The sequence below is a fragment of the Quercus suber genome, unplaced genomic scaffold (genome assembly GCF_002906115.3).
Source record: "Quercus suber isolate HL8 unplaced genomic scaffold, Cork oak 2.0 scaffold_586, whole genome shotgun sequence".
In the NCBI taxonomy this organism is placed as follows: domain Eukaryota; kingdom Viridiplantae; phylum Streptophyta; class Magnoliopsida; order Fagales; family Fagaceae; genus Quercus; species Quercus suber.
Window position 1 is genome coordinate 15956 of NW_027070031.1, and position 17271 is coordinate 33226.

Sequence of the window (17271 nt, forward strand, 5' to 3'; positions counted from 1 at the left end):
CTTTTCATCGAAGATAAAACTTGTAGAAATAAGTTGCAAGTGGGCCTATTCTTTAAACTGCCAGTATTGGCTCACCTAATGTCAGTACAAATACAACTCCTCTACACAATTTTTGTATTTCATTTTTATATTTTACTAACATTATAATATGCCAAGTTTTTTTTTATATATATATATTTAAAAATTGGTTATTTTTAAGAGAGGTCAAATAAATACACAAGTTGTAATTGCTAAAATATAAAATGAAACACAATTTTCTAAGAAAAGTAAATCATAAAAAATATGACGGAAGATTATATTCACTTTTTAAATATGTTATTCACTTATCCAAACATTTATTTACCTTTTTTTTATTAGAAAATTACTACGTCTATAATATTTTCACAATAAATTATAGGTGCTAATTTGTTATTAGTTTTAATTTAAATTTACAGCTTAAATTGTTTTTTTGCCTATCCATGATAATTAATAACAACTTACTATTTAAATTTAAGTATTGTGAAAATATTTTTTTAAGTATCATTTCTCTTTCACTTTGTATAGTGCAGGTATGCCTGGTCTATTCATTTGGTCAGCTTGTTGGGAAGTTAACAAAAATACTAGGAATCTTTCCTGCATGTCTACATATAAACTAGGGGTCATTGGTCATTCTACCATACCCCCATTTTTTTTTGGGGGGGGTATGGTACCTACCTAAATTTAACCATTAAATGAATAAAAATTTGATCTGGACCATCCATTTAATTTGGAGTAATTTAGAGTGAATACTAACTGGTCATACAAGTTTTATATATATATATATATATATAAGTAAAAAAAAAAAAACCTTGTATTCATTGTGCTTCTCCTTCTCAAAGACAAAATTCTCTCTATCACGCTTCTTTCTCTTGATCATGCTTTGGACTCTATATCACGCTTCCGTTCCGGTTTATCTATAGTTGATTTGTATCTTTATTCTTGCATATGATTTTGATTTTAGGTGCGAACTCTTAAATATTGGGTTTTGGGCCAAGTTTTATGCAGAGGAGCAACACCTCCTTTGTTATGCATTTATGTCCATAATGTTAGTCTTTGTATAATTTTATTTGAGCATAAGTTTTTACTTTTCGGCCAAATTTTGTGAAAATTTCAATCCATAAGCTCTTAAATTTCTTTTCTTATTTCATCAATCAGTAACACTTCTCCAGCAATAACAACGAATGGGCTACCATAGACCCAAAAGGATTGAATTTGAAATAGGGATATTTTCACTAGATTAGTTTGGCTATAAGATATACCATAGAAGTTTTTGGTTGGGTACTTTGTTGAAATTTCACTTTCATCTTTTCAACTTATGAGTAACTCGACATTCAATTATGTGTTTTTATTATTTTTTATTTATTTTTTATTTTTTATTGATGATTATACAAATATACTTACAAGCTGGGCATAAATTGTTCCATGGTACATATGTCTAAGAAACTAGTGTAAACAATATTATTTTCATTTTCAGGTACTCCACGATTATGCAGGTACTCTTTTGAGGATCAAATACTGTGAGGATCAATGGTATACCGTCAAACATGCAGGTACTCAAGACAAATACATGTGATGTTGGTATTGTGCAATGTGAGGATGGTACCATCAAATACGAGAAAAAAAAAATAAGGGAACCATCGAATGTGACAAAAGTATAGTCACATGTGATGTTGGTACTGTGCAATGTGAGGCTGGTACATAAAATGTGAGGGAAAAAAAAAGAACTATTGAATATAACAAAAGTACAGTCACATGTGATGTTAGTACTGCGCAATGTGAGGATAGTACCATAAAATGTGAGAAAAAAATAAGGGAACTATCGAATGTGACAAAAGTACAATCACATGTGATGTTAGTACTGTACAATGTGAGGATGGTACCATCAATGTGAGAAAAAAAAAAATGAACCACCAAATATGGCAAAATACAGTCACATGTGATGTTATTACTACAAAATGTGAGAATGGTATCATCAAACGTGACAAAAAAAAAAAACCACTGAATGTGACAAAAGTACAGTCACATGTGATGTTGGTATTGCGCAATGTGAGGATGGTACCATCAAATGTGAGAAAAAAAAAACAGAACTACTAAATGTGACAAAAGTACAATCATATGTGATGTTAGTACTACACAACGTGAGAATGGTACTATCAAATGTGAGAAAAAAATAAAAGAACCACTGAATGTGACAGTGACAAAAGTTCAGTCACATGTGATGTTGGTACTGCACAATATGAGAATAACACCATCAAATGTGAGAAAAAATAAGAGAACCACTGAATGTGACAAAAGTACAATTATATGTGATGTTAATACTACATAATATGAAGATGGTACCATCAAATGTGATGTTTTGATCCTTCTAAAAAAAAAAAAAAAAAAAAAAAGAAGGTACTGTAGAATTACCCATGAAACTAGTGAAGCATTGCAATATAGTCAATAAACTAGGAATCTTTCCTAAAAAATTCGCCCATATCGAGCCAAAAATAAAAAGAACAAAATAGCAAGAAAAGTTGGCACGTTCCACAAGAGTGGATGTGGATTGAGACAGTTTAGGTCATTTTTAACGCACAACTAGTTGTTATGCATTAATTTCTTTTAGATTTTTTATTATATATTGTTATTAATTTGAACATTGTTTGCTATTGATAGTTTGTATGCATGCAAAACGCCATTATCAGTAAAAATCAATTTTTTAAAATATACTATTTTGGACCTGATTCGATTTGTTTATGTATAACCAAATATTTTGATATTAACTTATTTTGGCATATGGTTTTTTGGAATTACTGCTAAAATTATAATATATATAGATATGTATTTTAATATCATTATTACATTATATAATATGTTGAAAAATAAATAAATAAATCTTAAGGAATAAAAAAGAAATCATGTCATGCATCATGAGTAAACCGGAAAGTGAACGTATTATTAATTAAAAGTAAGGTCATATTAATGGATGCCTTAAGATAATTATTAATAAACCATAACAGGAATGTTTTAACACAATTATATGAAAAATATAAAAAATTATCACTAATGTGGGGGGAAAAACCCAACCATACGCAGTAGGCCTAAAGCCCAATGTGAAGATTATTGTATGTCCGAAGAGGCTAAAATTGTCGGGAGATACTTCGCCTGAAAGAAGGATACATGGGGACGAAGAGACTCCATCCGAAGAGAGCATCAGTATTCCGAAGAGAGCATTATCCTCGGGTGTAAAGATTCTGGGTCATATAAATATCTGGAGGGTTTGAATGAGCTTACTAGTGACTTCAGCAGTCTAGATAAGCTTTGAACACGCCGGGAGATAATAAGAATGGAGAAATATCTAAAAGGAAAAGCTGCTACCACCGTATTAAATGCACTGCAGCAACTTTTCTGGCCGCATTTATGTGGAGAAGACCCTTGAATAGTACAACTTCAACTACCGCCATTCACAAAAGCTGAGGGAAATACATGACATGACATACACTCAAGTAGAGAGCTGGATGAAAAACAAGTGAATGATGGGGATGATGGGGGAGGATGCTATATAAAGAAGAAGGGCTCCTAATAGATAGGGGGGAGAGAGGAAAAAAAAAAAAAAAGGAAGGAGAAGTTTGACCGTAACCCTAAGAATTGTAACCTGTATTCAATTTATCATAAGTCTCTTCGGACTTGAACTTACTTGATTTTTACGTGTGTTTTCATGCTGATTTATATTGGGACGTTGTGATCAACCGTTATAAGCTCCACAGTCAACCTAGCTCTATCATCCACACTTTACAAATTTATTGTTTTTGGTCTTGAGTCACAAATCCTAACCCTACAAATAACATTTATTGTTTTATCATTCTCCTAATAAAATATTTCTTAAAATAGTTCTTAAATTAATAGCTTAGGACATTAATTAGCATTTTCCTTAAAAGTAATACTATTAAAATTTCATATACAAGCAAAGTTAAAGTAAATAAATAAATAAAACAATTTAGGACCAAAAAAAAAAAAAAAAGACATTTACATATGTACTGTAATCATCGTACCAGAATGAAACTGAAGAGAATAAAAATGACTTTCGAGGCAAATAATGTTTTGTTTTAAACTTTGGGTGAGATTGGTTCAACTTTTTGATATTGTGTTTTTTGAAAAAGTGGGGGTTTAAAAAAGTGCGATATGAAACTGGGTTTTTTTTGTAAAAGCTGAGTGATTGATAAAAGTTATTAAAAAGTACTTTTTAAAAAATTTGAGTCTTTTGCTAGCACTTATAAAAGTAGCAGTTTGAGAGGTAAATTACCAAAAAAGATAATGTCTATATAAAGAGAATTATTTGTTTTAATTACCTCTCTTAATACAAGTTATGGACATAATATTTTCACAAAAAATTCATAATAAAGTCTATATAACAAGTTGGTAATGGTAGAAAAATAAATGTCACTAATAGGTTTAGATGAGAACTAATAACAACTTACTATATAAACTTTATTACGAAATTGTATAAAAATATTCTGTCAATAGTACTATTTTTTTCTAAAAAAAAAATAGTACTAATTTAAAAAGTTTAGAAATATAATAAAATGTTACAATATTTTCACAATATTAATTTAAAATTAATTTTTATAAAATAAAATTTTATTAACACCTATGTTTTATCTTTTAAACAAGTTATTCTAAGATTATACATGTACCCAACATTTTTTCACCGCCACGTACTCCTCATCTTCTTATCTTCCTCCGCACAAGGCCCCACACACACACACACACACAAGTCTGAGCTCTCTCTCTCGCTCCCTCTCTCTACTCCATTTGTTACTATAAATACTAACTTACACGTTCATTGCTCAAAACAGTTCCACAGTGAGAGAGAGAGAGAGAGAGAGAGAGAGAGAGGCTAAGGTTTGTGGCAATGGCGAGTGGTGGTGGCGGTGTTGAGGAAGTGAGCAACAAGCAAGTGATCTTGAAGGACTATGTGTCTGGTTTTCCTAAAGAATCAGACATGTACTTGAACGCTTCTGGTACCATAAAGCTGAAGGTTCCTGAAGGTTCCAATGCTGTTCTTGTGAAAAATCTGTACTTGTCTTGCGATCCCTACATGCGTCCTCGTATGAAACAGCCCATTCCTGGGAATGAGACTTACATCGAACCCTTCAAACTACCGTGCAAAACTTAAAAAGGGTTGGAAGAAAAAAAAAAAAAAAAAAAAGAAGAGGTGCCTCACGAAATGCACTGTTGCCGCTACAGTGTGCGCACAGTGCAATACGTTATTTGCACAGTACCGAAGCACTGTAGCGGCATAGCCGCTTTTTATATATAAGATATAATATAAAGAGATGAGTTGTTACCCACCATTTTTTCTCTACGTACTCGTTCACTTCGTCCTCATCTTCTTATCTTCCTTTTCATTTACTTTCCTCCGCACAAAGTCCCCATACACACACAAGTCTGATCTCTCTCTCTCTCCCCCTCTCTCTACTCCATTTGTTACTATAAATACTAACTTACACGTTCATTGCTCAAAACAGTTCCACAGTGTGAGAGAGAGAGAGAGAGAGAGAGAGAGAGAGAAGCTAAGGTTTGTGGTAATGGCGAGTGGTGGTGGCAGTGTTGAGGAAGTGAGCAACAAGCAAGTGATCTTGAAGGACTATGTGTCTGGTTTTCCTAAAGAATCAGACATGTACTTGAACGCTTCTGGTACCATAAAGCTGAAGGTTCCTGAAGGTTCCAATGCTATTCTTGTGAAAAATCTGTACTTGTCTTGCGATCCCTACATGCGTCCTCGTATGAAACAGCCCATTCCTGGGAATGAGACTTACATCGAACCCTTCAAACCTGGTTCGGTACGTTGTCCCACATTTTTTTTTATTCTCTGAAATTTGTGAGTTAATGGGTATTTGTATTTTTTAGTATTGCATAATTTTTTTGTTACTTTTTGGAGTTATATGCATGATTCGATGGTTGCAAAGGAATTTTTAGCATGATTCTCTCTTTGTTTGATCTTGGGTGAAAATGGTTTGTTTGTGTTGGAATTCTTGGTGTTATTTTCTGCTTGTTTTGCGTGGAATTGAAAATGGAATTTTGGGTTTTGTATAAACTATTAGATGAGTGAGAATTGAGATTCTTCTTTCTGTTTGTATGTGAAAAAAGCAAAACCAATTAGAAATGTGTGAGTAAATGGGGGTATATACTGTTTGTTGTTTCAATAAAAGTTTACTTATTTATATTATAATAATAAAAAAGCTAATGGGGTAATTGTGTTTTTAATTGCTGCATGGGGTGGAGTTCACTTCAGTCGAGATGCAATTTTTCTTGTTTATATTATTTTATTGTTTCCCTTGTTCGTGAAAGTTGCAATTTATTGGGCTAATTTTGTGCTGAAAAGGCTGAATCTCATGATTTGTTGGTCAAATTCATATATAATATTAAAATACTCATATGTTATGAATTTCTGTGTCCTTAAATTGTTTATATTAAAAATAAAAAAAAAGATTGTAATCATTAGTTACAAGTGGCTGTCAAATTCTAAAATTTGCTCTCTATGAATAGGCCGAGACACCAATTGGTTTGGTGTAGGCGGGATTTGAGCTCAAGTTCCTTATTGGATGACAGGATATGTATCAATTGAGCTGACTTGAACCAACATCAGGGTTGAAGTTTAATTGTCTATAAATAGTTGATTATAAAAGTTTGAGATTCAAGACTTTATAGCTTACCAATAAAAAAAAAAACTAGAAGCTTCATTTTAAACAACACCATGATTAATTGTTTTTTTTCCCCTGATTGATGTTGTGCCAAGGGGGTGCTTAAATTGATGACCTCGATGTTGAAACTATGCAGCCCATTGTTGGAAATGGAGTAGCTAAAGTTTTGGATTCTGGGCATCCAGACTTCAAGAAAGGTGACTTGATTTGGGGAATGACTGGATGGGAAGAATATAGTCTCATTACAGCAACACAGACTCTGTATAAAATTCATCACACTGATGTTCCTCTCTCCTACTATACTGGACTTCTTGGTAGGCTCACCCCAACCCCTTCTTATTTATTTATTTTCTTACTATGCTTTTGGGTTCCCACTTCAAATTTGTTTTAAATGGATGTTTCGCTGCAATAAAAACAGACGAAATAGATGAAAATTATCATCCTCTTTTTATGTACTTGAGTGATGTCATATACAAGACTAAGGAAACCCATTAAGATTATTAAGCAATTTTTCAGTGTTATATGTTCTCATTTGGTATGGTTTACTTTTCAGCTTTTTCAAAATGTTCTGTTAAAAAAAATCGTATCTAAAGTGAGGTTTTAAAAAGTATATTTTAAAGTGCAGTTTCAAACCTCCACGCCATGTATGGTGATATTTGACCTACAGGAATAGCCGTGATTTTCTGAATTTGAATTCCATTGAAATATGTAGGGGCTGCAACCCATGGGAAATGGTATAGGAGTAGCATAAAATTTTCAAATAGTAATGTTGTAATCATGATCATGGATGTTAATTTTGTAGTCACTATGATCTCAAAAGCATTAAATAATTGCTAATTTTGTAATGTTGTAATCATGATCATGGATGTTAATTTTGTAGTCTCATGCACCTCAATATATTGAAAGAGCCTGCTCCAGTAGCTGTCACAGCTCTTTGTTAAGTTGACTTCTCTCTCTCTAGTGAAGTAGAATATGAATTTATTCAGGCCTCTTTCTTTTCAAAATTTGATAGTGTTAGTTGTATGTCCAAAAGAGAACTTATTTACCATTGAAGCATTTGGTGGTTCTGGCATCATTGACTTACCAGGTGCCGGGGGGGGAGGGGGGAAGGGGAGGGGAGGGAGTGGGGGAGATTGTGGCTATCAGATTGTGGCTATCACAAAGTACTTAAAACCATTAGCAATTGAGCAAGTAATTTTGCTAGTCATTTTATTGTGCTATGTTTTCCTTTGTAATCAATGCTCATCTAACATATTTATTATATGTAGGTATGCCCGGTATGACTGCTTATGCTGGTTTTTATGAGATTTGCTCTCCTAAGAAAGGAGAGCGTGTCTTCATTTCGGCAGCTTCTGGGGCAGTTGGTCAACTTGTAGGACAGTTCGCCAAGCTATTGGGCTGCTATGTCATTGGAAGTGCTGGAAGCAAAGAAAAGGCGAGTCTACTTATTATGAGGGTTCAATGTGTCAATTACTTAGAATAGTACCTACTTTTGTCTTTACACTTTAGTTAATTGTCTCATTCAACTCATCTGTAATCAGTCCAAAGTTGTTCTATGGGTGATATTCTGCATCTGGAACTCCTAGATAAAGAGCACTCATTCTCTCAATGGCTAGAGCATATGATTTTTCTATTTCTAACACTAGAAGACACAACAGTGGTGCCTACTCATTTCCAACACTCATTCCAAGATTACAAAAGCATAGAGCTGTGATGGTGTTGTGTGGAGTCTGGGAGAGGTGATTAGTGTGCAACCTTACTAGGTAACCAAACTTCCTTGTTTTGGAGAGACTGATTTATGGACCTGAACCTACTATCTGTTGCTTTGGATGGAAGGCATCTGCCATCACACTAAAGCCCAACCTCTGGTGTCATGCATTCTTGTTATTGAATTTTTATTTATTTTTTTTTTTAAGGGTTTTTAATAGTCATCATTATCAAAAATAATTCTTTTTATGTGTCTTATGCATACAAACATATTCCGTCACATGTCCGAACACATATTTAATTCATGCGAATGTCACTTTTGTTTAAGTTTATGGGATTGGCTCTCTTTGGTTCAAGGTTTTTGACTTTTCTCAAAAGTAACTTTGTATTTGTTTCCACTGGAACACTGGTCATGCTCGATTGTCATGCTCAGACAATTTTTTACTCTTATTTAGGGGTTGGTTTACTTGACCTTTGTGCAATCTCATTAACCAGCATTTTTTTTTTCTGTCTGCTTTTGTTGCTTTCCTCTGTCATTTCTGCAATATAAGGTTGATTTGCTGAAGAACAAGTTTGGTTTCAACGAAGCCTTCAACTACAAAGAAGAGCCTGACTTACATGCAGCTTTAAAAAGGTTAGTAGTAATTTATTCTGTAATGAATATATGTAACTATCACATGAGACTTGACTAAGAATCTATGGTTTCTAGTTTCTACTGAAGTAAGCTGTTATTAACCATTATCTCAATATTGAAGACATTCCCTTATATATGATATTCAAATTCAAGAAACATGGTTTACCTGAGGGATTTGTTTGACTTTCATTGTCATGCAAGGCAGCCCATTTACAACAGGGTACTTTTCAAATCTGTAAGATGGGTTTGATTACACTTATTGTTGGTACACTAATAACAAATTTGTGCTTATTCTACTATAAAGAAAGTTATAAAAATAAAAAATAAAAAAATGACAATGCTTACCCAACTTTTCTCTCAATTGCTAATTTGGCTTATTGTGATTGGAGCAACATCACTTTTACATGGGTGATGGGTTCACCATTAAAATCACTTTTATCATACACCAATCACAATAAATCATATCAGCATTTGCAAAAAATGTTTTTTTTCCTTATTGTTTAAGTTTTAATCTTTGTGCTTGGGGAACCAAGAGCGACTGATCCTTAATTGGCACTCATGGTGCTCAAATCTAGAGGGTTGAGGTTTTTTTCTTGCAGGTACTTTCCAGAAGGCATTGATATTTATTTTGAGAATGTTGGGGGAAAGATGCTTGATGCAGTGCTACTCAACATGAGGGCCCATGGCCGCATTGCTGTATGTGGGATGATTTCGCAGTACAACCTTGAGCACCCCGAAGGTGTGCACAATTTAATGACTGTGGTTTGGAAACGGGTCCGGATAGAAGGATTCATGGTTTCTGAATACCACCACCTCTTTCCAAAGTTCCTGGAGTTTGTTCTGCCTTACATCAAAGAAGGGAAGATTACGTATGTGGAAGATGTAGCTGAAGGTCTGGAGAGTGCCCCAGCAGCACTGATAGGGCTCTTCACCGGCCGCAATGTTGGAAAGCAGGTAGTGGTAGTTGCTCGTGAATGAATGACCTTTTATGCAACTTCATAGTCCAAAAACTCAAGGTCTAGGAGGATTATTTACTGCAAATGTTACTTCTATTGGGTTTTTGTTGGTAACTATATACATAAAGGGTAGTTACTAGTTTAATTGAACTACCAATATCAATCTGTACGCATTTGCGTGTAGTCTGTCGTTTTGTTTTTTTTTGTTTATAATTTTACTTTTTTGTTGTTATTTGTTTAATCTCTATTTTAAATTTTTTTTTGTTTCTAGTGTAGCTGTCCTGTCCCATTGTTTTTCTTTTTTGATTTGTCTGTCCCTTTCGGCTGTTTTTCTCTGTCTCTTGTTCTCTCTCTCTCTGTTCTTTTGCTTTTCCTTTTCTTCTTCTTCTCTTTCTGGCTCTTCTTCTGCTTTTGTGGTTGTTTGTTTTTTTTTTTTTTTCAGGGTTTCGTGGTGGGTTCTTTTTTTTTTTTGGCATTTGTTTTTATTTTTAATTTTTGGGCTTTTTTTTTTTAATTTTAATTAACGTTTTTTTTTATAAATTAAGAAATAAATAATAAGATAAATATTAAATATTAAATTAAGGGCTAAACGGCATTGTTTTGGAGATTTAACGGCAATACTAAATGACAAGTTAATGGAGAATTGAATTGAAGAGTTTTGAAACTTTGAGAATTGAAATGAAAAAAATATAAAATTAGAAGATTGAAATGAAAAGTAATGAAACTTAGAAGGTAGGTTTTAAAATTTGACCAAGAGAAAAGAAAAGAAAAGAAAAATGATTAAAATTGGTAAGCATTTTTGTCCTGTTTACCATCAAACATTAAATATGTTAATTTTTTTTTTTAATCTTTTTTTGACAGAATGTTAATTTCTCACTATATCTATATATGCACAATTTCAAAGAAACTTAGAAGGTAGGTTTTAAAATTTGACCAAGAGAAAAGAAAAGAAAAAAAAATGATTAAAATTGGTAAGCATTTTTGTCCTGTTTACCATCAAACATTAAATATGTTAATTTTTTTTTTAATCTTTTTTTGACAGAATGTTAATTTCTCACTATATCTATATATGCACAATTTCAAAACACCTAGCATTATAAATATTTCCTAATTATATGATAATGAAAATGTCAATAAAATTAAAGTTTGTGTCATAATCATAATAAAATTTTAGCAATACATTAATTTCTTCCCATTTAAATCAATTAATTTATTCAAATTTCCTATTTTTTATCAGGAAAATTTAGTGTAGTTTTTTTTTTTTTTTTAACACAAAATTTAGTGTAGTTTTTAAGTATGCATAATTAGAATTATAAACTAAACAAGTCCAAATTTGACAAGAATATGGTCAAACCTTGTTTATTACCATCCTAATTTCAGTATGCCACATTAGCATTTTACAAATTGAAAATAAGTAGTGCCACATACAATCAATCCTCATCTGCCCACCTGATCACAAATCTACTCCTCTCTCAAATCTGACCAGCCACCAACCTCTGCTCATCACCAATATTAACTGCCGGCGACCCTAACACCAAACTTCGCCCCTTCCCTAACTTAAATTCTTCTAAAACTCTCTCTCTCTCTAATTAAACTTCCATGACTAAAGCTCTATGTGACATTTTTACTGTTTTTCTTGACCAACAATTATTAAAAAATAAAACAACAAAATCTCAAACCCCATGAAAGCCATATGCAAATCTTGACAAAAAATTAGTTGCACAAAAAAATCATTGAAAATTGACAGGTTTGTGTCGATTAAATTGAGCTTAGGATAAGTGAATCTCGCTACCTGAGCGATAATGGTGGAGAAGTTTATAGGCTATAACCTGTGAGTGATTGTTATTGTTATTATTTTTATTTGATTATATTGTTCATTATCAAATGCTCAAATATGAATATTAAATATCAAAAAGAAAAGAAAAGAATATATATATATATATATAATATATATATATAATATATATATATATAATTAGGAGGAAATTAAATTATTGTTTTTTTACAATTTATTTGTTTCAACAATAAAGTTTTCTAGAAAATGCGTCATTTTTCAAAAAGTATTTTCTATTAAACTATCACATTTTTTAATATTTGGTAGCAACCTTAAATGAGTTAAAAAATAATCTTTTCACTTTTCTTATTTAGTTTGTTGTGAGATAGAGTTGTTTTCTAAAAAAAAAAAATTAGGTGGAAAACAATCTCTAAAAGATTGCATCACTTGTTATTGTTGTGTGCATCAACCAATTATGAGATCCAACTTTTATAATATACTAGTAAGTTTCCCGTGCGATGCACGGATAATGTTGTAATGTTTTATGTAAATTTGATTTTGGAAAATATTATACATATATTATAGCATATTTATTATAAAATTTTGTTAGTAATAGTTCATCATAAAAAGTAACAATTATAAATTACGCACATATATCTATTATAATTATTTTGTTCAAGTAATGAGTAATATGAAAACAACTTGTAGTAAGTATAATAAAAGTTGATAAAAGCATATTAATTCATTCTATATTATTGACTTTTATTATGTGATGTAATAAAAAGTTTCATTACGATTTTATTTTATTTTTTTGTTTCTTCAATGCTTTGTTATTGCGGTATGGTGATGCTGTTGTTATCATCAGTTTATCCATCTTCAACATTTGAAATTTAGTCTGTCCATATTTGTTCAATTTTTGAGCTTTCTCATATTTTCCTTTGGTTGCATCATTTGTGTTAATTACTAATGAATTGGCACTGAGAGATTCTTGATTAAATTTTACAAAGTTTGGATTTTGTCATTAAGATTTTTCATAGGTATTTGCATTTTATTAAATTTCAATATGTGACAGTTTTTTTAATTTTTTTTGTTTAATTTTGGAATAGTGCAGCAAAAAGAATTAATATAGCATGTTGAATTGTGTTTTTTTTTTCTTCCATACCTTTTTATCATTTGAAGGTGCATCAAAAATCTTAGCATCTATGTAATTTTCAAAACCATATTCTATATAGAATTCATTCAAATGAAGTAGAGAAATCCATTTTTTTCCTAATTTTTTTTTTCAAATCATGTAGGATTCCTTCTCCAATATCAATATTTTTACAATAATTTAAATAAGTTGTACCTCAGTTTATTTTTCAGCAAGATCTCGATCTTGTAGATTTATTTAGGATTTTCTCGGCATCTCGATCAAATATCACAGAATTTGTTTTGTTAGTTGCCTTAAAAACTTCAATTTGAATCCTATATCTGAAGTAGTTTGCAATTGTATATATATATATAATAATTATAATGAGATAAATATATTATAAATATTTGGAGAGTATGTAGTTAATGTGAGTGCCTCTAACTTTGGGATAGAAAGATTTATTTTTGTTTTACATTTTGCACACCAAAATGATCTTGCTTGTGGTTTGACATTCATTTCACAAAGTACGCACAAAATGTAATACTAATCCATTGTTGTATCAATGTTACTTATTATTGCAATACCCTAGCAGTTCTCATTTTGTAATGAACTTTGAAATTAATATGTACTATTTTTTTAATGTAAATAATATGATGTGTTATTATTTTTTTACATAAATGATGAGTATAATTTGAAATAATTAACAAACTTGTTTCGTAGGATCTCATTCCATGCATTTTATCTTTACTATTGCCTTCATATTATTTAAAGATAAATCCTCTTATGAAAATTGTTTTGCATGTATTTTTGGTATTTCTTGTATAGGATAATGTTTTTAACCATTCCTATCATTGAATTTTTTCAAAGAAAATATTAAGTTAATGGCATTTTGTGAGATAGTTTATGATATTTATTAGACCTTTTTGTTATTATGAATTTTACAAATATGCACTTGTCAATTATTTCAGCAACCTTAGAGATTTCAAGATTTATATATATTTTTATTGCACCGGTTGACGACAGAGAATTTGTCTGTATAAATTGCATAGAATATTATCAAAAAACAAAAGCATATTGAATTGAAATTGGGAAAAAATGAAAACATATTTCGTGAGAATGAGATTTTCTAGAAGTATCGTCTATACGTGGGGGAGGAAGAAGAGAGTTTGTAAGAGGGTAAGAGGTTTTGCTTTGATTTAGGGTCAAACTTGGGTCATACTATGTAAGGTAAGATCTGGGTCTGAGTTTTCATAATGTTTGGTCTACTTTTAAAATGTAATCCATTTTATAGTGAACAACTTTTGGTCTAATTGGTCTAATTGTCAAAAACAACTCATATTTTATATTATAATAGTAAAAATAAGTTACTATGATCTATTGGGTAATAGTAAAAAAAAAAACCTTAATAAAAAGAGGTAAAAAATGTTAAATTTATATAATAATAAAAATAAGTTATTATGATTTATTGGGTAACAGTAAAAAAAACTTAATGAAAAAATGTAAAAAAAATGTTAAATGCAATATTAGAGTGCCATGTGGTAGGACCTCATGCACTCTCACATGAGGTCTCTACTTTTATATATATTGATTGATTATAAATATTATAAATAGATAGATAGATAGATGGGTTGTCAAGTATGATATGTATTGGTGATTTGTAATACTTTCTAATCTCTATGTCACCATGTGTATTTTCTAAACAAATTATATGATTCATTAAAAGAGTCATGTGACTAAAAGCTCATTTGAATATGTCCATTTAATGGTTACATAATTAGTTTGGAGTCAAAACTCAAAACGTTCAGATAGTTTCTTTAATAGTTACTTCATGACTTAGAGTAAGATAACTCCAAATTAGTACGGAAACAAACATTTTCCACATATGCTATGTATATATTGAGTAAAATATTTTCAAGTATTTGGTATAACAAGTAAAATTTTTCTAGTAAACCACCAAAACCGATAGCTTGACAATGAAGCCGCTAGTGTTGCAGGTTCGATGATTGGATCGTTAAAACCGGCAATTAGAGTAGTAGCTTTGGTGACTAGACTGTTAACAATCACTGTTGAAGCAATATCTCTAGTGACCAAACTACCAACATCGGTTGACAAAATGATGTCTTCAGTTACTGGACCTCTGGCACTAGTTGCGCTGCAGCATCTTTGGCCATCAAATCGCCGACACAAGTCTCCAATGTGTCATCTCCGACTATTGAACTAATGACAACAGTCGTTGGTAAGGAATTTCCTACCACTAAACCACCAACACTAATCGTCGGAAGGGATTCAAAAGCCACTAGACCACAAGCGCTAGTCATTAGAGCGATGTCTCCAACCATCGGACTAGTGACCTTCTCACTAGATGGGGGAAGGGAAGTCACTAAATGTTTTTGGAAAATGTTTGTTTACCAAGTTTTCAAAGGTAAAACATTTTACATAAAGGATTTTATGGTTAGGAAAATGTTTTACAAGTTTTGACTATATTTTATAAACAAGAACACTTTGCTTTAAGCTCTACATTCTTGGCTAGTGGAATATAAGAGCTATCCATAGGGAAGATCTTTGTGGATGTAATATCCATATGCTTTGACCCAATGGAGCCAATTCCAAAATTAAAACTACCAACCAAAAGTCCTCTTATCAAATTATCCATTTCTTCCCCCGCAAACTCTATTCTTGCATTTGCAAATTTGCAATATTCATTTTTTGGTCCTTGAAAGATTATCATCACCTTTTTTGTTGGTTCTTTGAACTGAATTTCAAGGGCAACATTTAGATGTATATCATCATCCATTTTAACAGAAAAATCAATGTCCCAACTTGCAACAACAATAGTAGATTCTTGGAACTTGATTTGTTCTTCGAGTTCCATTGAATCAAGAGATTGTAACTCCTCTTCCACCATGTTCTCAAGATCCTCTTGCAAATTTGAGAGGTCTTCTTTCATGACCTTTTTAGATTCAGCCAAGACCTTGAGCTTTTCTAAAATAGCCTTGACATCCTTTGAAATATTGTTCACCATTTGTTGTATTTTTTTCAAAAGTTTTCTTTATTCAAAATTGTTCGTCTCAAGATCGACAACTCTAATACCACTTGTTAGGAACTTGGTGGTCCTAATGGGGATGAATATGAAATGTAGGGGAATTGACTTAATTCGATATAGTCACCCTCTATAGAAAAGAAAGAGACTAGCTTTAATGCACTAAGCAATTGGTTTATTATTCAATGATCCAATGTTGAATTACAATCATGTATTTGTAGGAGACTAACTCTAATTTCATCATGACCTTACCCTATTGGTTCTATTATTCCTTATTGGTTCTATTATTCCCCAATGTTGACATATTATTTTGGAAATACTACAAAAGGTAATATAATATATATTTTTAATGTCATCATTACATAATATAATATGTCATATGACATATACGAGTATATGTAAAATATTATTTAAAAAAAAAAAAATCACACGGGGTGTGTTACACCCGCCTGGGCCGCCTCATTTAAACTGAATTTATTTGCTTCCAAAGTGAAATTGATGAATTATTTAATTTATTTTGAAAGTGATATTATTCTATATTAAGGTCACTACAAAGAAAATAAATAAAAGAAGATGTAACATGAGAGTTATTTTTGTGGATGATTCATATTTAGCTTTTATTCTCCTTATTAGTTAAGGAAAGGATGAGAGATTTCCTATTTGGATTAGGAGTTTAAGTGTTATTGGAATTCTTTAGAGTTTTAGCCTATCTAAACAACCTTAATATGAGTTTTAGTGGGAATTAAAGTCTTGGAAGCTTATTTAAGTTTTAGTGGGTCTTAAACTCTAGCCCAAGTAGGATACATAACATGAGGATGTCTTTCAAAACAAAACATTAGTATCATTGATAAAATATAAGCGTTACAAAACATTCACAAATAGTTTTAACAGTAATATAATACACTTTGTAAAACTGTCAAGAATAAAACATTTAACTATAACGCTGAAATCATTCAATAAAATAATAATCACTTTAGTTAGTAAAAATTACGCTAAATAGGTAGAAACAATATATTATAACTATAAACAATTTTTCCACTTATAAAGATCAATAACAATATAACAATATAACAGTAGTTTGATATGAAAAACATTAAACATTAGCCAGACAAAGACATAAGTTGCTAAACACTCGGTGGGTGATTCCCATAGGGAACAATAACACAAACCTCAAAGAGGCAACATTGGCTCCGAAGAGCAAACGATAACACTGCACCACACCACAATAACACTACATCGGCCGAAGGCCAACACTTAACCCTGTGTTGGCAAAGGTTGCAGACTGTCTATCTAACCATTTGAAAACATTTTTCTTTTTTTTGTTTTTTTT

The 17271-nt window shown here is 31.4% G+C and overlaps 1 protein-coding gene across 2 annotated transcripts; it reads left to right on the forward strand.

Annotated features, from left to right (window-relative positions):
• The first annotated feature begins 5361 nt into the window (after positions 1-5361).
• On the forward strand, positions 5362-10176 carry LOC111991039 (2-alkenal reductase (NADP(+)-dependent)). Of its 2 annotated transcripts, none has more exons than XM_065764840.1 (5): positions 5362-5840; positions 6838-7015; positions 7970-8136; positions 8960-9042; positions 9618-10176. In XM_065764840.1, exons 1-5 carry the CDS (start codon positions 5586-5588, stop codon positions 10018-10020), a joined length of 1086 nt encoding a protein of 361 aa, XP_065620912.1. In that variant the 5' UTR covers positions 5362-5585; the 3' UTR covers positions 10021-10176. The 2 variants fall into 2 exon arrangements, with proteins under 2 accessions (XP_065620912.1, XP_065620913.1); XM_065764841.1 differs by having other exon boundaries at positions 5365-5840; positions 9642-10176.
• Positions 10177-17271: the final 7095 nt, after the last annotated feature.